Source organism: Ictidomys tridecemlineatus, chromosome 12 (genome assembly GCF_052094955.1).
Source record: "Ictidomys tridecemlineatus isolate mIctTri1 chromosome 12, mIctTri1.hap1, whole genome shotgun sequence".
NCBI classification, from domain to species: domain Eukaryota; kingdom Metazoa; phylum Chordata; class Mammalia; order Rodentia; family Sciuridae; genus Ictidomys; species Ictidomys tridecemlineatus.
The window spans coordinates 115,148,224-115,170,259 of record NC_135488.1 but is presented as its reverse complement, the minus strand read 5'-3'; the positions used below and the strand labels follow the sequence as shown (position 1 = coordinate 115,170,259).

At 42.2% G+C, this 22,036-nt stretch overlaps 1 protein-coding gene across 6 annotated transcripts in view; it reads right to left on the bottom strand.

Annotated features, from left to right (window-relative positions):
* Mboat2 (membrane bound glycerophospholipid O-acyltransferase 2) overlaps window positions 1-22,036 on the bottom strand; it is a 132,394-nt gene that overhangs the window by 12,390 nt on the left and 97,968 nt on the right. For all 6 annotated transcript variants that reach the window (XM_078029704.1, XM_078029705.1, XM_078029706.1 and 3 more), the window contains 4 exons: window positions 17,055-17,109; window positions 11,728-11,911; window positions 5,628-5,820; window positions 1,889-1,992 (listed from right to left, as the gene is read on the bottom strand). In XM_078029704.1, the coding sequence (XP_077885830.1) occupies window positions 1,889-1,992; window positions 5,628-5,820; window positions 11,728-11,911; window positions 17,055-17,109 (536 nt within the window). The remainder of the gene's footprint in view (window positions 1-1,888; window positions 1,993-5,627; window positions 5,821-11,727; window positions 11,912-17,054; window positions 17,110-22,036) is intronic.

Sequence of the window (22,036 nt, the reverse complement as noted above, 5' to 3'; positions counted from 1 at the left end):
GCGTCCCTGGCTCCGCACGAACCCATCTTCCCTTCCTCTTCTCCATGTTTTATTCCTCACATTATTAGGAAGATTTCTTTTCTTTTTCTTTTTTTTTAAAGAGAGAGTGAGAGAGGATAGAGAGAGAGAGAGAATTTTTAATATTTATTTTTTAGTTCTCGGCGGACACAACATCTTTGTTGGTATGTGGTGCTGAGGATCGAACCCGGGCCGCACGCATGCCAGGCGAGCGCGCTACCGCTTGAGCCACATCCCCAGCCCCTAGGAAGATTTCAAAACAATTACTACAATCGCATTTCACGTGGAAATAATGCAAAATTGATGCCCAACAAGGACATTTTAGAAACCATTACTAGATCAAACAAAATTAATAATAATTTTTCTTTTTTAGGACAGTCTCAAACTTCTGGGTTCAAGCAATCTTCCTGCCTCAGCACACAAAGCAGGTGAGACTTCAGAAATATACCACCCACTACACCCTGCTCAAAAGATTTAGCACCATTTAATACCTTTGGATTTGTGCAGTGTGGTTGGCCACAGTCTCCTTTAATCTGTAATAGTCCCTTCCCACCCTCTACTTTTTCTATGCCACTAATGTGTTTTTTAAAACAACCCCACAGGTCATATGTCTTATGTCCTGTGAAATTTCCTAATTCTGGATCTGACAGTTGACTGACTCCTCTCTATTCCACATTCCCTCTAAACTGAGAAAGACCCAGAGGCCCCACTCAGGTTTAGTTACTGTGGGAAACTTCCCCAGGGCCAGCCCTCTGCTTCCTGCAGCTCCTCACTGCAGTGCCTCGAGCCTGCTGACCATGCCCGGGATCCTGGGTGGGTCCAGCCTGGGCCATTTTCATAAAGTTCCCTGTTGACCTTTTACCTACAGTCTTGCAATTTCTCCTGTTTGGAATAAAGCTTCTCACAGGCTGGCGAAGCATCTGCCTGGCTTTCCCTCCTCTCCCTGCTTCTTTTCCTGATGGCCTCCTTGTCTGGCCTCATGTGCTCTTCTCACCTTCTCTTCTCTCAGTGGTCTCTGCTGGCCTTGCTCTTAGCTTCCCCCAGGGCTATGAGTTCGAGTTCCCAAATTACAATTCTGGGCTCAGGTGTCTCTGCTGATTGACCATTTGTCTGCCTACTGGACAACTTAGTGAGTCTGAGATTTACACACACTATCTCTCTCTCCAAACCTGTGCATCTTTGTTTCCTATCTCAGTGAGAGGCATCACGATAACCCTGGTTGCTTAAAGCAGCTATGCTTCACCTGCACCTTGTTTCTCTACTGGTTCCAATTCATTACCAAGTTCTGTTGAGTCTCACACACAGCGCTCCGAGAACTCCTTTCTTTCTATTCCCTCTGGGAGTTTTCTAGTTTAAGGCACCAGCATCTTGGATTAATACTATACCTTCCAGCAGATCTCTGCCTGTAAGGACAACAAGTTCTACATGCTGGATCCTTCTAGAACATGTCTCTGGTTTCAAATCACTCACCTGCCCCTGTAACATACCCGCAGTGCTCCACCACAGCTCCCGCAAGAAAGTTCAAACCCCTCATATGGCCTCTAAGACCGTGCTGGGCATGCCTGACTTGCACACCTTGGGCACAAGGAGCCCTCACAACTGCCTAAACCTCTCATCTTCTCAGGCTGCTCCTCCTACCTGGAGTACCTGGCAGTCTCCTGCTTAAGACATCTGTCCCTCAGACACCGGCACTAAGCTAAGCCCCAGTCTGAAGAACACTATATGCCTAGCCCTCTCTGATCAGAAACCTGATGGCACTGCTGGAGGGCCCTCTGGTACCCATCTTATTGCTTGGTTCCTTGGCACAGGGCTGGTCATCAGTAAATACTGGTAGAGTGACAGAATGATAACTTCTTCATGATTTACTCACCTCTATTTGCTGAATTCTCAAATTGGAAATCAAGTCCCAATGAGCTGCTCCATTTCTGTCATATCCTCTGAAACCAAAGCCTGCAGCATTGTTAATAGCATCAGCTGTAGCAAAGTTAAAAAACAAAAAAATAAAGAACTTTTGTAGCAATCTATATCCTCCCAGATGTGTGTTGTGCTTTATGTATCTCTTATTATTAAACAGTATAAATAGATGTATTCTAATTTTAAGGAAGGTTAGAAACATTATCACACACATTGAAAATAACTACCCCAATAAGGGCAATTTGAATAATCAATGAAATATAACACATTAAGCATGAGTAAAGGGCAGGTGCAATTTAAGACCTGCTGGCACCAACAGGCTAAAGGTCAATACAGTGTGTAGAAAATAACTTTGAAACTCTAGAATGCTTCCTGGAACACAGCCAAAAGCATTCAGCACCAAACTGCTAGGAGATGCTCCACTGTGAGATCACCATGTTCCTTTTAGACACATATTTGACTATACTATAAAGAAGAATATATAGATGAGGCATGTTTTCATTTCAATTTTCTTCTTTCTTAGTTCATTAGAATCCACTCTACATCTCCAAAATCTGTTTTTTAATCCTTTTCACCACAATGCTCAATTAGTTATCTTTGATTTATATATCTGCTTGAATTCTCCCTCAAATAAGCCCTTTCCCAATCAATTGGAAAACTTTATAACTTATGCTGTTTCTGCTACAACCAAGAGTAAGCTGAAATCCACCAAAAACCAACAGAAGACTATAGATATGCACCCCATCCTTAAGTTGTTTTCATTCCATATTAGTGTTTTAGTATATCAAACAGGATTTTCAAAGTTTACACTTTGGAGGAAAAAAGAACACATGAGCTAGACTGATCCTTTGTCAGGGTTAAAGAGCTTAGCTGCCTTTGGTCCAGTAAACAGGAGCCTTTCAGGTAAGCCTACTGATGGGGCAACTCACAACCAGCACGGCAGCGCGTCTGCGCTGAGGCCCTGCTCCATGGAGGCTGCCACCTCTGGTTTCTTAACTTGCTCACTTTTGCCATCTTTTCTGGCCTGCTGCCATCTGGAAGTAACTCCTCACCAACGGCTCCTCTCCCAAGGGGACTGGCTCAGAGACCAAACGGCAGGTGAGGCCTCCCTTTACCCAGCCCCCAACAAGAGCCTGGCTGCACCTCTGGTGGCCCAAGGTTCCTCAGGGTGAGCTGAGGTGAGTGACCCATGGCTCCAAAGAGCCAACCACTGGCATCAACTCAACTTTGACCTGTCCCTATACAGACCAAGTCAGGGCTATGCCAACTTGAGTTAAAAGCAAAAAACTGTTCAAATTCCAAGAAATGATCTATTTGAAGGGGTGAGAAGAGGGCAGGTGGGAAATCTAGAAGCCTGATTCCTATTTGGAGAAACCTTGAAATGAAAAATTAAACATTACTGTTGAGGTAGCCATTTAGTATCAAAGAAACTAAATTTAAAAATATTTATTTACAAGAACCCACCAAAGTAATTACCCACATGATCCATTCTTCTTTTAAAAATTATGATCAAAATGCAAACACTATATTAAAGGATGATACTGGAAATCTTGGATTCCTGCAAATACCCTGGACCTCCAGATATCACAGAACTCCAATTTAAGAACCAAATGGATAATAAAAAAAAAAGGCTTGGGAGGAGAGGGGATGGGTCCACTCAGATGCTGAAATAAGCCTCACTCTGCTCCTTGCCTGATCCTAAACTGCAAGTTAGATTGCAGATGTTAACCATCACTAGTACCTATAATAGTATAGCACACTACAAAGTTAAAGCATTTGTTGAATGAATAAATAGCCTTATAAGCTCATGGCAAAAATTCTTTGAATGTAGCTCCACTTCAAATTGCTCTGATCAAATTATTTCCTCAAAGAGGAACTGGGAAAAAAGAAAATAATCTTTTCCTGGCTTATCAAACCAAATATTGGGGTGGGGGTATAGAATCTTCTAATTTTTCATTTCAAGGTTTCTTCTAATTGTCACAATCAGCAAAGAAATAATTAGTAATGAATCTCTTTTTCTCTTTCATGTGTGATACTGGGAATGGAACCCAAGGACCCGTGTGCTGGGCAAACACTTTCAGTGGTACTACATTCCCATCCTTTTTTGTTTCTGTATCTGGAGATGGTCTTGCTAGATTGCCCACATGGGCCTTGAACTTTCGACTCTCCTGTCTTGGCCTCCCACAGTGCTGGGATTACAGGCCTGTGCCACCATGTCTGGCATTCTCATGCATTTCTTAATGAAATCCTACAAATGCTGGGTGGGTATGGAGAAAATTCAGTCTCAATTTAAAGACAGAATACTTATTTATTTATTTATTTTGGTGGTACTGGGGATGGAACTCAGGGGTGCTCTACCACTGGGCTACACACCCAGTCCTCTTTATTCTGAAACAGGATCTCACTACATTGCTGATATTGGCCTGAACTTGTAGTCTTCCTGCCTCAGTCTCTTGAGCTGCTGGGATTACAGGACTGCTCCACTACTATACCCAGTTTATAGATAGAATTTAAGTGGTATCACAGGTGTAAAAAAAATCTTCAGAAGTGTTTGTTCACCACTAAACAAAGCACGTAGTAAATGCCAGTGCTCAGCCTGCTCCCAGCATCAGGTGACTGACATGCTTCTTCAAGTGTTCACTCAGCCACCAAGTACCAAACACAAGGCAGATGGACACAGTGTTGAGAACAGAGGGTCTATAACCAGTGGGTCCAAGCACAAGATGACACATATCCAAGAGATTCTGATTTGTCCTGGGACATGTATCTCTGTCTCTTTACCAGGACAGGAGCTCGCCTCAGCTGTCAGCCTCGGAGGTCTGCTAAGGCTCCTTTCAGCAGGTGGCAGGATCTTGGGAAAGCACTGTTTCTCAATCCCAGTTTCCTCCTTCCTGTGTGGCCCCAGCTACACCTGTCAAAGATTAGGTACTTCCACAATTCTTGGCTCATGCATGTAAAACTAGCCATTTTTTAGGGCTGAGGTTGTGACACAGTGGCAGAGCACTTGCCTAGCAGGCGTGAGGTACTGGGTTCAATCCTCAGCACCATACATGAGTAAAAGTACATCAACTAAAAAGTATTTTTAAAAAACTAGCCATTTTCACATGCTAAAGTCACATTCAATCGTAAAAACCACAATTGAGGGTTATCTTTTCTCGAACCCGGGCCGTACACATGCCAGGCGAGCGCACTACCGCTTGAGCCACATCCCCAGCCCAATCTACTTAATCTTAATGGAAGCTTAATATACTCAGATTTTGAGGGGAGAGAGTATATATATATTCTAGCTAATACAGAATCTAGCATTCAATCGGCACTTAATAAATATCTCTCACTTCAATGATCTACTAGTTTTTACCTTATAATAGAATGGGCTTGATCTGTTTTTTAGGATATCTCCATATGTAAATGGTGGGGCTTGTGTCTTCTACCCAGACAACTCCCATTTTTCGAATTGGTCTTTAATTATACATCCTCAAGAGGGTACTCTTGCGCCAGGTATGGTTGGTGCGCCTGTAGGCCCAGTTTCTGGGAAGGCTGAGGCAGGGGCAGCTTGAGTTTAAGAATGCAAAGCCAGTTTGGGCAACACATAGAAGCCCCATCACAAAAAAACAAAACAATGAAGATACTCTCATGATTAGCTATAAGATACACTATAACACAGAAACAGAGAAGTCTATTTACATGTTACTTACCTAAGGTCCACGCAAAATAGTATTTAGGTCTGGCAGCCAGTAGAGACATGTACAGATAGGTAATCTTGGTTGGCCATGAAGCTGTGGCTTGAAAGCGCTCGTCAATGTTGTACTCCACAGGCAACATGTTGGAGATGGTCAAGTGAACGAGCAAGGAGAGCCCACACACCAGGAGTTTCTGAACCACGGCTTCCTGCAAGGTATGAGGCAGAGTCACCACCTGCATCCAAACCCCCTGAAGAGCTCTTACATGTTATCACTGATTCGCATCCTCCACCAGCACCAGCCTAAGGCAGGAGTTGCACAGCACTAAGGGTCTCAGGTGACCCATTGTCCCATAGGAGGCAGCAGAAACGAAACCACAACTCAGACCAGAACCCCAGTTTGTGTTTTCAGAACTTTCAGGGAATAAAAAAATCTAAAAGCATGCAAAAGGCTAAAGATGTTAATGCAAATGGATACCAAAAAATATTAACACTATAACGTTTGGTAGATTTTTATGTAAAAGTTAAAATTGATATTAATGTATGTTATTTGGAATCACTAATTGCTAAATTCATTTCCACACTAAGAAACACTTGCAAATTTCCTGGGAGGCAGGTTGCCCAAGGTACAGACCTGGCTGCATCTGTGACGGGAGATGGGGGGATGGGGGACATGGAGGTTGACACCTCCAGGTTTATCTCCCCAGTTCTCTTCTGTTTTTTGTTTTTTTTTTAATATTTACTTTTTAGTTGTACACAATACCTTTATTTATTTTTTTTTGTTTTTATGTGGTGCTGAGGTTCAAACCCAGGGCCTTGCACATGCTAGGCGAGTGCTCTACTGCTGAGCCACAACCTCAGCCCTCTCTTCTGTTTTTAAAATGTGTGCGTATGTGTACACAATCATAAATAGACAAACAAACAGACACACACGCTTCGACTCTTGCTTGTTTGTCCTTTTTGTTTTGGGCTGTGCTTCTTTTCCTACTTAGCACAGGGACATTTGGCAGAGGGAACTGTATCTTTTTTTTTATTATTGATTTTATTTTTTATCTTTTAAATGACAGTAGAATGCGTTACAATTCTTATTACACATGTAGAGCACAATTTTTCATATCTGTTTGTATATTTAAAAGTGTGTTCACACCAGTTCATGTCTTCATACATGTACTTTAGATAATGATGTCTATCACAGTCCACCATCATCATTGCTAACCCCCTGACCCAACCCTCTGCCCGATCTATTCCTCCCATGTTCCCCCTCCCTACCCAATTATATCAGAGAAAACATTCATTATTTTTTTTTGCGGGGGGATTGGCTAACTTCACTCAGCATTATTTTCTCCAACACCATCCATTTACCTGCAAATGCCATGCTGAGTAATATTCCATTGTGTATATATGCCACATTTTTTAATCCATTCATCTACTGAGAAGCATCTAGGTTGGTTCCACAGTTTAGCTATTGTGAATTGTACTGCTACAAACATTGATGTGGCTGTGTCCCTGTGGTATGCTGTTAAGTCCTTTGACTTTTGCTTTTGAGTCATTTTTTTTTTTTTGGCATGGCATTGTTATGAAAAGTATTAAAATAAACATATTCTTTTATAAATTACTTAACTTGAATTTTATTTGGCTATTTAAAGTAGAGAGCACTCTAAATCCAGGTATTCTGTTATACATTCCTTTATCTGGATACATATATATATATTCCTTTATCTTTTTTTCCACTTGTATCTTTTTTCTATATAAATATATAAACATCTGTGTGTGTATGTATATTTATATTTTTATGTGTATTTACACATACGCATATTTTATTGTGCTTCATATACTTTCAGGTTCTAGGCATTTCATGAACATTATTTATATAATAGACAATATATATATTTCTTTAATGGTGAAAAATTTTTTTTTTTCTTTTTGCAGTATTAGGGAGAAGACCCAGGGCTCAGAACTTGCTAGGCAAGTGCTCTACCAATGAACTATACCCTAGACCTCTTGGTGTTCTGTGGATTTAAAACTCATACTACTTCTGTATTTTTAGAAGACCAGAATATTTCAAACTCATTCAGTATAAAAGAGATGAGATGATTCAGGTAATGAAGGAAAAGACACAAGTGGAAAAAAGAAAAAGCTATATCCAAATGAAGAAATGTATAACAGAATACCTAGATTTAGAGTGCTCTGTACTATAAATAGCCAAGTAAAATTCAAATCAAGTAATTTATAAAAGAACATCTATGTTTTAATATTTTTTTGTAACAATGCCAAAAGAGTAACTCAAAGGCAAGAGTTAAAACATACGCTAGTTGAGCACAGTAGCACATACCTATAACCCCAGTGGCTTGGGAGGCTGAGGCAGAAGGATTTCAAGTTGAAAACCAGCCTCAGCAAAAGTGAGGTGCTAAGCAATTCAGTGAAGTCCTATCTCTAAAAGAAATACAAAATAGGGATGGGGATGTGACTCAGTGGTTTAGTGCTCCTGAGTTCTATCCCAGGTACACCCCCACTGCCCCTCCCAAAAAAGCATATGTTAAATTCTTTGCAGTTCTTAAAAAAACTATTCATTTTATTCTTAGTTGCTCCTTTGTGGTATTGAGGGCTCAAGGACTTTTTTTGGGAGGGGGGGGTACCAGGGATTGAACTAAGAGGTACTCGGCCACTGAGTCACATCCCCAGCCCTATTTTGTATTTTATTTAGAGACAGGATCTCACTGATGAAGGACTTCTTGCTGCACCTTTTTGTACTGGGAACTAAACCTAAGCTCCCACATTAGGCAAGCACTCTACCACTAATCTACATCCCACAACTCTTTTATTTTTTTGAGACAGGATCTTGATAAGTTTCCCTGGCCTCTTAAATAGAGAAAAACTAAAAATTGAAAATGAAATCAGATGAGATAAATGACCCTATATATTAGCCTAAAAATGAGGTATAAAATACTGTGGCCATTATACTATGTCTAGGGGAAGGAAAGAAGAAAGGAAGGAAGGGAGGAAAAGAAGAAAGGAAAGAAAATTAAAGTACCATAGATGTGATCTCAACTTCCAAGAGGCATAGATAGCAGTGAGAACCAATCAGTGCAGGTATCAGGTATCTTTGAAAAGCTGAGGGAAAAGCAGGAGGCCTAAACCTGGGAGAAGAGCTTGTGGAAAGGCAGTTTTAGCCAGGTTTCTCTAGCCACCTGCTTCGTAAGGTGGGAGTACGTGGTGTGTGTATACCACCCCCATACACACCTGATTTACACAGAGAAGATGCCTTAACTTAGAGAGGCAGATACCCCTCCATCTTTCTAGAAGAAGGCTGGAAATATCCAGGCTTAGAGACAGGTCTGGAGTAGGCTGGGTAAGATGCTAGAATGAACGTGGAGAGCCTGGAGAAAGTCCACCTCCCAAGGGATACCCTTTGCCCCTGCTCCTGCCCCCCTCCATGACCACCAGTCAAGTCTGTGATGCACAGAAGATTGGGAGATCTCTTACTCTAGAAACCAAACAGCCAAGGGGAAAGGCCCACAGACATCAGGAGGGACTGGCCAGTGTTGCCTGGGAGCTACCCTTCTCCACAGAGCAGAGGAAATGGCACTTAGGCACAGGCAAGTCCACCTCAAGATGCATCTCTCAGCCTCTTGGAGCCGAGTGAAACTATGCAATTAATTTTGATCAAGGGAATGTGAGAAACTCCGTGGGGGCACCATGATATCCACAGACTGCGACATCCAAGCTGCCACGTGAGATAACTTCGTTTAAAATCAACTATTGGGGCTGGGGATGTGGCTCAAGCAGTAGCGCGCTCGTCTGGCATGCGTGTGGCCCGGGTTCGATCCTCAGCACCACATACCAACAAAGATGTTGTGTCCGCCGAGAACTAAAAAAAAATAAATATTAAAAAAAAAAAAGAAAGAAAAAAAAAAGAAAAGAAAAAGTCCTAAGGAAAATTAAATCAGGTGGAAATAGGAAAGAACATTTAAAAAAAAAAATAATATAAAATAAAATCAACTATTACTTTGTCCTACATTAACTAATGTAGATAAAGACGACTGGGAGGAACCAACCAAAGAGCCAACTGGCTACCTGACTATCCTACTTTGGACTCTAAGAGTATGCATAGCCCATGGAGGCACAAAGAGCTTCCAAACGCAACTTGAGGGATTTATAAGTAATTACTGCTATTTGACTTTGTTAACTATATGCCTATGGAATTTACACAAAATATATTAAAATGATGAGAAATTTTAAAATAATATTTGCCACTGTCAACAACTTCTGATAATGTCATGGCCCAAAAGGAAAGTAAGATTTTATAAGAGTAAATTCCACACAAATAAAGTGAGGTGATATAAGCCTGTATTATTGTTGGGTTTGATTCACTACTACACTCACATGTTTATAGTTCTTGATATTTTTTCAAATATTTTACAAAATTCCTTGCTCTTCAGATACTCCCTAAAGTGGGGAAGACATGAAGAAAGGGACTCAACATTAACTGATGTGCTCACATGATAAAGCTGAACCCATCACTAAGTGTCCAGCATCGTGACCCCCAGGTTTCCATTCTCCTTTTAGTACTCCACTAAACTTATACAAGTTGTCTCTACAGTTCTCCCTCAGTGTCCACAGGGGTTCCAGGACTCCTTCCAAATACCAAAACCTGCAGATACACAAGCACCTTACATATAATGGTGTAATATTTGAATAGAGGCTATGCACATCCTCCCATATGCTTCAGGTCATCTCTGGATGACTTACAACAGCTACCACAAGGTGCTGATAAATAGCTGTAATACTGTATTGATGAGGGAGTAAGGACAAATCTGGACATGCTCAATACAGATGCAATTAAAAAATATTTCTGGTTCAACCTGTGCCTATAGAATCCTCAGATCTCAAGGGCCAACTATAATTACCTTCACTTTCTGTTATAGAAGTGAGGCCTCTGAAGGATTAAGTCTCAGAATGGACACATGAAATACTCAGTGGCAGAGATTCCAATTTCAAGTCTGAATCCAACCCAGTTTGATCTGGCATTTCTCAATTAGTACTTAACCAATAATGAAAAATATGGAGAATAAAACATCCTTCTGGCACGAAACACAATGAGCCACATGGTACAGAAGAAGTTCTGCAAAAGGTTCCACAGTTTTTCACTCACACTTTGCTGCCTGCACACATGCAGGTCGGTGGCTCTGAGAGGAAAGGTGGTGACCCTTTGCTCCAAGCCACATGTAGAGGAAGCACAGGAGCCCCTCTTCTCCATCACACAAACTTTCTGATTAGCCTATGATTTCCCAGGGAATACTTGATTGAATGCAAGGGGAAAAGCCTATAGGAAGCCTGGATGCCTTAGAGCATTCTTTAAAATGCTCTAACTGTGCAGTCCAAACACCCCTGCAGTTCAAAGGACATAAAATTGTATTCATTTGGGAGGCAATTTAAGTACAAACTCCAGAGCCAGGCTGTCTGGGTCTAAATTCCAATTCTCCTCCAGCCACCCAGGAAAGCCTGGTCTAAGGGCTGCGCCTTCCTGTCAGTACTCTCCCCCAAGGCAGTGAGGAGAGCGAACACCTCCCAGGACTGCTGGGAAGGCTGCCCAGCAGCTGCCAGGGAGGGGCTTTGCAGAGCCCGGCCAAGTGAGAATTACTAGCATCACTTTACTGCAGGGGGGACCAGAAACAGCTTCATGGAAAAGACAATATGTGAAGCAGCCATTTAAAAAGGAACAAGATCTTGACTGGCAACAATTAGGATGAGGAGGGTAAAGCAGGAAAACAAAAGGAGAACAGTGCTTCCTACATGCGAATCACAAGGCACAGGCCAAGGCAGCAGCCTGGAAAGTGATCCAGGTCCAGTCCAGAAGGGAGGGCTCGCATGTAAAACAACACCACACCCTTACACCATGTCATTCTCACTAAGGGTTCAGCACGTAGAGTCTGTTCTTTAATCATGACTGTACTTCTACCTGGCATCACTACTAAGTATAATGTGAAGAATCGTTTATCTTGAAAAATATTTATAAAGAAATAGGGAAATTCAAAATGTGAAAACATCATCATTTTAAAATAAGATGAATGAACACGTGTTTTCATAAAGGCTCCAGATACATATCGTGGTCTTACGTTTGGAGATGGCTCTGTTCTCTCATACTGCACCTCTTCTTTTCCGTTTTCACCTGACTGTGTCATGTGGTACGACCTGCCTTCAATGAAAGTAATGTAGTCTTTGTAAGAGCAGAGTGGGCCCGCCAGGATGCCCATGAAGTTACAGTTGTAACTTACATACTCCAGGAGGCTTGGCATGCGCCTGCAAGGAAAAGACGTGCAACTGTGAGATGAAACTGTTTGAAAGATTTCACAGGAATAATATCATCTACTTCTCTGTTTTCACCATGTTCACAATAAAAGATTAAATTTTCATCTGCACCCACACAGTAAAAACTTAAAAGACTGGGATGTGGTAAGGCCCAACAGTATTTCTGGGTTTGAGAGTTTCTATGAGCACCTGTATTAGCAACTACATTTCTACACAGATTTCTCACTGAGAAAGAAACCTAAGACAGACACGACGTGGCATAAAGAGTCATCTATTCCTAGTCATTTGCTCACTCATTCAACAAATACATGTTGGGTATCAACTACCAGCATTTGCCCAGCATGCTCCAGTATCTTCAGATACAGCAGTCAACAAATAGAAATTCTGCATCATGAAGCTTACTACAGAAAATAGATGATCAAATACATAAATATATTATTTCCAGAAATGCTAAGTGCTCCAAAGAGAAGGTGGTATTTTATAATATTAGGAAGTCAGAAGCTTGTTGCAATGGTGCACACCTGTAATCCAGCAACTCAGGAGGCTGAGGTAGGAGGATGGTGAGGAGTTCAGAGGCAGCCTTAGCAACTTAGTAAAGCCCTAAGCAATTTAGAGAGACTCTGTCTCAAAAAATAAAAAATAAAAAGGACTAGGGATATAGCTCAGTGGTAGAGCATTCCTGGGCATAATCGCTAGTACAAAAACATAAATAAATAAAAGACAAAAAGAAGTTATCAAAAGGCCTCACTTGTAAGGCACATTTGGGTAAAAGACCAGAAGGAAGTAAGAAGTGTGTCAACGTTGGTGGTGACAATTCCAGATATAGGCAATGGCCAACGATACGCCCCTAAGCAAGGCATGCCCAGCAGCAAGATGGCCACAGGCTAGAGCACACTGACCTGGGGACAAAGGTGGGATGTGGGACCTGCCTCCTAAGTCATGGTAGGAACCATGGATTTTATTGTGAATGAGATGAAAAACTACAGGAGGGTTTTAAAGATCTGTGTTTCAGAAGCATCACTCTCGTCCCCGTGCACAAACAGGGCAAGGGAGAAGTAGGGGGCAACCAAGGCATGGGGGACCTTGGGGTGAACCCTGCATCAATTCTGACAGTAGAACCATGGGATCTGCTGATGGGTCACCACAGGGCCCACAAGGCAAAGGAGTCCAGTGCATCTGAAAACATTTTTAACTTCATTGCCGTGAGGCCTATCCAAATGGCATGTGATATCCAAAGTATACCAAGCATCCTAGTTCTCAATGCAAACAACAGGGTAAAAGTGAGTGCTCAATACAGACAACTACAGACTACACGTTATCATATAAATGAGTAAGGGGCATATGTGTTTATTTCTTAACACCAGTTCTACTAAGCAAGTCTACTGTTTGCTGCCAGTTACAAACCATCACAGATAAAAGAAGAACCTGGGGGCAGTGAACAGTGTTCTTGAATAAGCTATAATCTTTTTTCTAAATGAGACATGATCACTCTTAAAATTACAACGAGAGAGAGAGAGAGAGAGAGAGAGAGAGAGAGAGAGAGAGAGAGAGAGAGAGAGAGAGAGAGAATGAATTATGTTTATGTAAAACTAACCTATAGAACAACCCACTACATCCTGTCCTTTGACACTGTTTAGATGAACAGCCAAAACTCCTTTTAGAATTTTTTCAGAATTATTGTTCTACATTTAAGTATTTGGAATCTTAAATATTTCCCCCTTTGAGCTCAAAGCTGATGGGTGAGAATGTTTCTAGCATTCGTCACTGGCTTGTCCTGCATAATACTGACACAAAACACTTTCCCACCGCACCAAACACTAGACAGGCACCTTCAATCTCTGAGGAACATAGACACTCCATGTCCCCTGGCTGCACAGCTCCACTCTTAGCATCAATTCTTTTAGACCCAAACCTGGGTCAGGCTGACCCAGCACGGCTCAATCTCACCAAGTCAAAGTACTGTCTTGCAATGCACAAGGACAGGAGAAATGCTTAACCAGGAAACTTGCTGAAGTGATTCCCACTCAATTGTCATGTTGAATGAGTAGTTTTGTGCACTGACATAATCTCTGCTATTAAAATGAGAACTGAAGCCCGACTGTGATACTTCTTTATGATACAAAATCAAGTACTCATTCTTTCATTCCATCAATGCTGACGTGATACCAGCTATGCATGGTCTTACGTTAAGATTTCTCAGCACTAGAATTACAGACATTTTTTGGCAATAATTCCTTGTTGTGGGGACTGCCCTGTGCACATAGAACGTCTGACAGCATCCCTGGCCCGTACCCATATGATGTCAGTAACACCACCCCCAGTTGAGACAATCCAAAATGCCTCTTGACCTTGTCAAATGTCTCTGAAAGAAGAATCACTTTAATTAGTAAATCACTACTCAGGTGATAGGTTTTCAGAAGACTGACAAACCAAAGTTCATGTCCTTAATGACTTTATGTTTGGGGGAGAGGGAGAGTGACAATTAAATAATGCTGTGTAAAATCTGACAGTAATACATATTAGGAAGAAAATCAAGAACATGCCAGGGGCTAGAAAGTGAAAGGAGGGTAGGGAAGGAATTTTTGATAGGGTGGTCTGTAGAGTTAAGAGTGCACACCTGTCGTCCCAGTGACCTGGGAGGGTGAGGCAGGAGGATATCAGGTTGGGGCCAGATTTAGCAACCTAGAATGAAGCTGTCTCAAAATAAAAAATATAAACAGGGCTAGGGATGTAGCTCAGTGGGAGAGCACTTGCCTAGCATGTGCAAGGCCCTGGGTTCAAACTGCAATACCAGGAAAGGAGAAAAAAAAAAAGAAATGTGGCAGCACTCCGGGTTCCTATTGGGCCTTATGTGTTGTGGTCAGATGTCTGAAATTTTATTCTAAATTACATGGGAAACCATTGGAGGTTTTCATCAGGAAAGGCAATAATATAACCCAAAGCACATAAAGACTCTCTGGCTGCTGAGTAGAAAGGAAGCTACAAAGGACAGGAAAGAAAATAGAAAGACTAAGTTAGGGAAATAGGGAGACTAAGTTAGAAAACCTACCAAGTAGAAAATGAGGGTCTGGGCAGGGCTGAGAGCAGTGGGAATGGTGAGCCATGGTCAGGTTCAAGAGGCAGGAGGATAGCAAGTCGAAAGGACATTGACTCACTGGTAAAGTGGATTTATACTAAGAAAATCCTCCTGAAAGGCACCAGTGATGGCGGGCACTGTAATTAACTACAAGGCAACAATGGTGAGAAACAGGAGTGGGGGAAGGAAGAGAGACAGACCAGAGTTCTGTGCTGAACACGGCTATCACTGTCAGTGCAGAGACACTGATAATGAGGCCGGGGCTCAGGAGAGACAGCAACATGTAGGTGGTACTCAGAGGAACTGGGCTGCAGGTGAGCACCTGGAAAAACATGAGATATCTGGCCTGAGTCATGGAGCACACCAACAGTGCAGGAGATGAAGAGACAGAGATGGAAGAGGAAAAATCACATGATGTAGTATCCTGGAAGGCTGGCAAGGAGGGCATCTCAAAGTCAGGGGTCAGCAGGAAACAACCACCAAATGGTTGAACACCACAAAAAAACAAGCTAACAGTGAAATTTGCTAAGACTATGAGCAATGTGGAAAGAACGGGGCCAAAAACCTGACTGCAGGGGCAGGTGAGAGAAAGGGGGTGGGGGATGTAAATAAGAATACCCTGAAGCCAGCCTCTTCCCTTAGGCTAGAGGGAATGATCCACACGGAGGGGGAGAAAAAAGGAGGAACGGGGCAGAGTCAGTGTGGAAGTGAACAGTGGATTACAGACAGTTAATTCCTGGCTCTAGGAAAGAAAGTAGAGAATTTCTTTTCAGATCTCAGGCGGTTCTGAGGGGCACTTTCATTTGCTTTGTGTTTTTGTGGTGCTAAGGATGGGTCCCCACCCGGGCAGGTCCACAGTTCTGTTGAGCCACGCTCCCAGCCCACCTAATAGGCTCTGGGATCTTAGAATAAAGTAGAGCTGCTTTTATTTTCTCCAAAAAATAAAGCTTAGGGAGTCTGGGAGAAAGGAGACTGTGTAATGCCACAAGAGAGGGAGAGCTGCGGAAACCAAGGACGGCACTGACAGCCCGTGACAGATTCAAAAGCAGAACAGCCACAGCCAGGGTCTTCCCCCAGCTCCCTCCACTGTTTGGCAGGGGGAGAGCTGAACTGAACCAGGTCTGGGGGTCCGTCAGGTGGCCAAGAGGGAAAGGGAAAACAGAGCACAGGGTGCTGGACCAGGAACTCAGAAAGGCTGGAGAACCAGATCCAATTAACCCTCATCAGTCAGTGCCCTGGAGGAGCTGGGTACTGGTAACAAGACCGAGAACATCAAAATAAAACATTTTTTTTTTTTTAATGCTGATTTTTTTCCTTTTTGGGAGAGGGATTTTAATTTTGAAGAATTTGCATTTTGACACAACATCCATAAATGGAATACAACCTCTCATTCTCTGGTTGTATATGACATAGTGTTACACAGGTCTACATGTAGTCATATGTACATAGGGTAATAATGTCTGATTCATTCTACTATCGTTCCTACCCCCCAGCCCCCTCTCCTTCCTTCATTCCCCTCTGTCTAATCTAAATTACCTCAATTCTTTCCTAGGCCCTGACCCTTATTGTGAATTAGTATCCACATATCAGAGAAAACTTTTGGTCTTTGGTTCTTCGGGACTGTCTTATTTCCCATAGCACAATATTTTCCAGTTCTACCCACTTAACAGCAAATGCCATAATTTCATTCTTCTTTAAGGCTGAGTAACATTCCAATGTGTGTGGTGGCTACGACAACTACTAATAATTACTACGTGGGAGACATACTATCATCTGCCTTAAAGGAACTCAAGAGTCCCAGGGAGAAAAACTTAGCAGACGGCCTCCTGGTCCACAGGAGCTGTGTACTCTATGAATACCCAGGGGCAAGGGTCTAGGGGAGCTAGTCTCACATGGCAATGTGTAGTGGCAGGGAGGTAGGAGAGGGAAGCAGCCTGGGCTTGCCTGGGCTTTCCAGATACCTCTAGAAGGACCAAGAAGCCTTGGCCGCACAAGTGATGCATATTCTAGGCAGAGGTGGTCCACGAACCTGGCAGGACATAATACAAAGGCACAAACCTTACAGCCAAGACCCTCTGTGATGGAGTCAGTTCTTCATCCTTTCGAAACATCCCTGAGAAACAAACATAGGTAATTTTATCAATTATGAATTCTCCCAAGAGGGCATTTTTCCCCATTCATGCTTACATCACTTGAAATTCATGCTATATTCTCAACAACTGTCCCTTTCTTTCTCATGGCAACAGTTTCAATCATGTGAAAGGACCATCACGCAGTCCAACACACCCAGGTCTGTATAAGATAAACAGCACACTGTCAGCAAACAAAGACACTAACATGACTACTGTCTAAAGGAAACTTGTTAAATTTTAAAAATTCCGATATGCTAGTACTTCTTAAACAACAAAAAAAATTTTTTAGTTGTTGACAGACCTTTATTTTATTTATTTATATGCGGTGCTGAGAATCGAACCCAGTGCCTCAAACATGCCAGGCAAGTGTGCTCCTGCTGAGCCCCAGGCCCAGCCCCATGCTGCTACTTTTTAAACTTACAAATGTATTATTCTTAACAGTAAATGCTATGACTTCAAAAAAGCAGCCTTAAATTTTTTTTGATTATTGGATGATTTAAATCACTAAACATCTGTGCTACAAAGTAGAATCTCAACATAAAGCAAGGAATAATTTCCTTACCCCACATGACTCCAATGAATGGAAACTCAAATCAAAATTGTATTCAAATATATATTCCTTCTCAAATAGGAAGTTATTGCTATGGTTACATATCAGTTTACTAGATCTATATCCTTTAAAATATATATACCCTAAATCTAATCTAAAGACCAAAAGGGGAATAAATTAAGAAGCAAATAACAGACTTAGGAAATATTTACAGCAAATATGATACAATGTTAACATACCCCTAAGAATCAAAACCAAACCAACCAAAACACATTAAGGTGGACAGGAAAACATGAAAAACAAACCATACAAGAAACAAGCATTCAATTAATGTATAAAATGCTACCTTTATGATTAATGATGATGACAGGTTTGTAATTTCATTAACAATGAAAATGTGATCATATAACATGATCTCAATTATGTAACACATTTTAATATTATTATGTGTGCATACAAAACAAAGAAAAGAAGAAAATTGTTAGTCTTAAAATGCCACAGGAACTATCCTATGGCCTAGGAACCTAAAATGCCTAGGAACTATCGTAGGCACTGGGGTAAAAGCAGAGGAAAATAGAATATAAGTGTTGCAGCACTTATATTCTGGTAGGGAGAAAGAATATAAATAAAAAATAAATGGACTACTAAGAAAAACCCATGTCATCTTCCTCTCCACCAGTGGAGAAAAGCACCAGGACTCTAATGTAAGGAAATGACACAAAGGTGTGATTTGAAATATACTATGGATCACTACAGCCTTGTACATAATAGGGGGAAAAAAAAAAAAGAAACTACCTATGTATACAACAATTAGGGAATGGGCAAATAACTGTACATTTAATTTTTTAAAAAATATTTTTTAGTTGTAGTTTACAATACCTTTATTTTATTTATTTATTTTATGTGGTGCTGAAGATTGAACCCAGGGCCTTGCATATGCCAGGCGAGCACTTAACCACTGAGCCACAACCCCAGCCCCCACACTTACTTTTGATAATTGTATAAAAAGAAAACCAGGGGCCTGGGGTTGTGGCTCAGAGGTAGCGCTTGCCTAGCACATACGAGACACTGGGTTTGATCCTCAACACCACAGATATATAATAAATAAATTAAATAAAGGTACTGTGTCCAACTACAACAAAAATATTTTAAAGAGAACCAGGCTTCCTGAGAACACAAAGGAAACATTAGTACAAAGCAGCTCGGGCTCTGAAGAGCTCTGGCAGAGAGACACAAAGGATCATTATTTTTTCTTTGGATTTAATTTGTATTTTCAAATTTCTTTCAGTGAATATAAACCTACATTTTGTAATCAGAAGGAAAAAGCCTTAAAACTGTAGACCAGAGAAAGGTGAACAGTGGTCAGGAAGAAGACAAGGAAGACTTCCGGGACTTGACACTCTGCTATCTTCCCCAGGTCAGAAACCCTGCTGTCCAGCATTTTCTTTCTTTCTTTCTTTCTTTTTTTTTTTGTTAATAGTCTCTATATTTTTTAGTTACAATGGACACAATATCTCTATTTATTTATTTTTATGTGGTGCTGAGGATCAAATCAAGCTTCACACATGCCAGGCAAGCGCTCCAACACTGAGCCACAATCCCAGCCTCTGTCCACCATTTTCTTAAACAAAACAAAAAGAAACCAAGGGCTCTCTCTGGAAATGAGGATCAGTATTTTTTAGAAAAACTCCTTCCCATTCTGTGGGCAAGGACATTGCTCCTTTTACCAGGAAGGGGCCCTGGTAACAGCCCCATTGGGGAGGCCAAGCCATGCTTCATGTCACATTTGTGCTGTTTTGTCAGCATTTCCACGCCTTTGGTGTCGTGGGCTTCTGTGTCCATTTGGTTTGCTATCCTGACCGGGGAGGCTACTATCATTTTAGAGTAGCAAACGAGCCAAGGAAAGTAGAAATGGGCTTAAAGGAGACTCTCTTGGACCCGTTCTGTGTTACGTGTTTGCCTGTACAAGGAAAGGAGCCTCCCTTCTCAGTTCACAAATTGGGCACTTAAATAGAATGACCAAAAACAGACTAAAGACAAGATGCCAGTTTTTAAAGCCAGAAATGCAACCTAGTACAAGTCATGCAGCCTGCATCTGATAGGAAACAAGGCTTCCCACGCCAGGCACAGGCCCCAGCAACACTGCACGGTCCTCCCGTGAGGCGCCAGAGAAAACATGCCACACACTCGCGCAGCCAGGCGACAAGCACACCGTCAGGACCTCATCTACCTGAGGCCTCAGCAATGCCATACGCATACTTCAAAACCAGAAGGAAAGAGAGGGAGGGAGCCAATCCTGTGAGGGTGATGAGATGTCTCAAAATCACGCCTAGCAGTTTCCAAGACCAAAGAGCACCTGCTTCCTGAGGCTGCCTGTGTGAGCACTGCCCCGGGGTGGCCTCTGAAAAAAGACCAGCGACTGCAGAGAAAGGCCCCACCTGCTGAGGTGCAGTGCTCAGAAAGGCCTACTGGTAAGAAGATGGACCCAGGGCTCACTGAGTTGGCAAAATGTCCCTACCAATATAAATGCTCTCTTATGCCAGGTGCAGTGGCACATGCCTGTAATCCCAGGCTGAAGCAGAAGGATCACAAGTTTGAGACCAGTCTCCGCTGTTGAGGCTCTAAGAAACTTAGCAAGACCTTGTCTCAAAATAAAAAAATAAAAAAAAAGTCTGGGGATATGGCTCAGTAGCAAAGTGCCCCTGGGTTCAATTCCCGGTACCAAAAGAATAAAAGGACAGACCAATGCTTCTCATATCTGGACAGTTTGTGCCAACAATATTGCTTACTGTGAAGTCCTGCTTGCCCTCTGGGTGCCTATGTGACTGGTCCCTAAAAGCCTTGGGTGCCAAGTCCTAGCAAACTCCCTGGCAGGCCACACTTCTCAGGCCTTGCTGTGACTTGCTGCTGGGGGATCCAGCACATCCTCTGGAACTGCACTGGGGACTCCTGGAAACCTGAGCCTGTTTTCCTCCAGACCACACTACAAGTCCTTTTGATTCTGATCAACTTTGCCTAGAATCCTCACTGTAGCAAGTATGAGACATGACTTCAATGACACAGTGAGTTGAATGGGCTTGGTGTCCCCAACACACAGATGAGGAGGCCCTCCTTTGTAAGACTGCTGGGGAAACAGGCCAGAGGGCCAACCCTCTGCCCCGTGAGCATCAAGTGGCAGGGTATGGATGCAGTAGGGCCAGCCTACGAGACCAGGAGAATGGACTGAGGCCGATTGCAGGGGCACCATTTTGAAGTCTAAACTCTTCAACTATTGCCAAGGCTAAACAAAATATAAACTGCTCCAAAGAAATAACTAAAAGAACAGGTCAGGAAATGAAGTTCTGCTGCTTTTTTTTGTTTTTAAAAAAAGCTCTGAGTTGAATATATATTCTCATGTGCTTCTAAACCAATAAAATTAGATCCCTGATCCATGACTTTCCTACATTTTCCTCCCAGAGTCCTGGGCATGATTTGTCATCATCACGATATGGAAGTCTCAGCACCCAAACATAACTTAAAGTTTCATGACTGGTTTAGTACCACGTCTGGAGAGCACTACCCACTTCACTGTTGAGGACATGAACCTGTGAGACAATATAAATCAGCTATTATCCCTTGAAAAGACCCTCGAAAGGGGATCTCGAACTATGACTTTACATATGAGAAACCTGAAACAGGAATGTGCCCCCTTCAGAGGCCATCTCTGTCTCAGCTGCCACCACCCCACAGAGACTCAGATGCCAGTTCTGCCTCTCCCTGCCTCAGATCTCCACATCAGAAGGGCAGACGTTGAGTTGCTGTTCAATACACACATCTGATTAAACAAGTATTTGAGACTCCTTGAAAGTCATCTATTCTCTCCCTCTATTCCTCCAAAAAGCTAAGTCATTTAATTCTGCTTGTCAGTAGCCAAAGGGAAGAAGAGGAACACCCTCCCTCTCTTCACAGCTCTGTCAAGGCTGGCCCCTATCTGTACAGTGCATTCTGGCTGCAGTGGGCACAGGCTGGGTAGAGGAGGCACACGGGGCTCCAGGGATCACTCTTCCATCTCCACAGAAACCAGAGCCTAAATTCTGTGATTCAGAGTTCTAACTGCTATCATTTCCTGTGGTTACAAGTCCATTTGAAATAAAATATATAAATGCTTACCCTAAAAATCTATGTAAATATGTACCTATGCATTGTAAATACTGAGGGAGGGGTAGGAAAACATAAAAATTTTAATATAAATTTAAGGCACAGATGAAACAGAAATGAAAGTAGATTTAGAACCAAAGCCTCTTTTCTTTGTATTTTAAATTGTCACTAATGTGGGCCAAATGATTGGATCTGCTACTTCACTTTTTGTTGCTGAACTG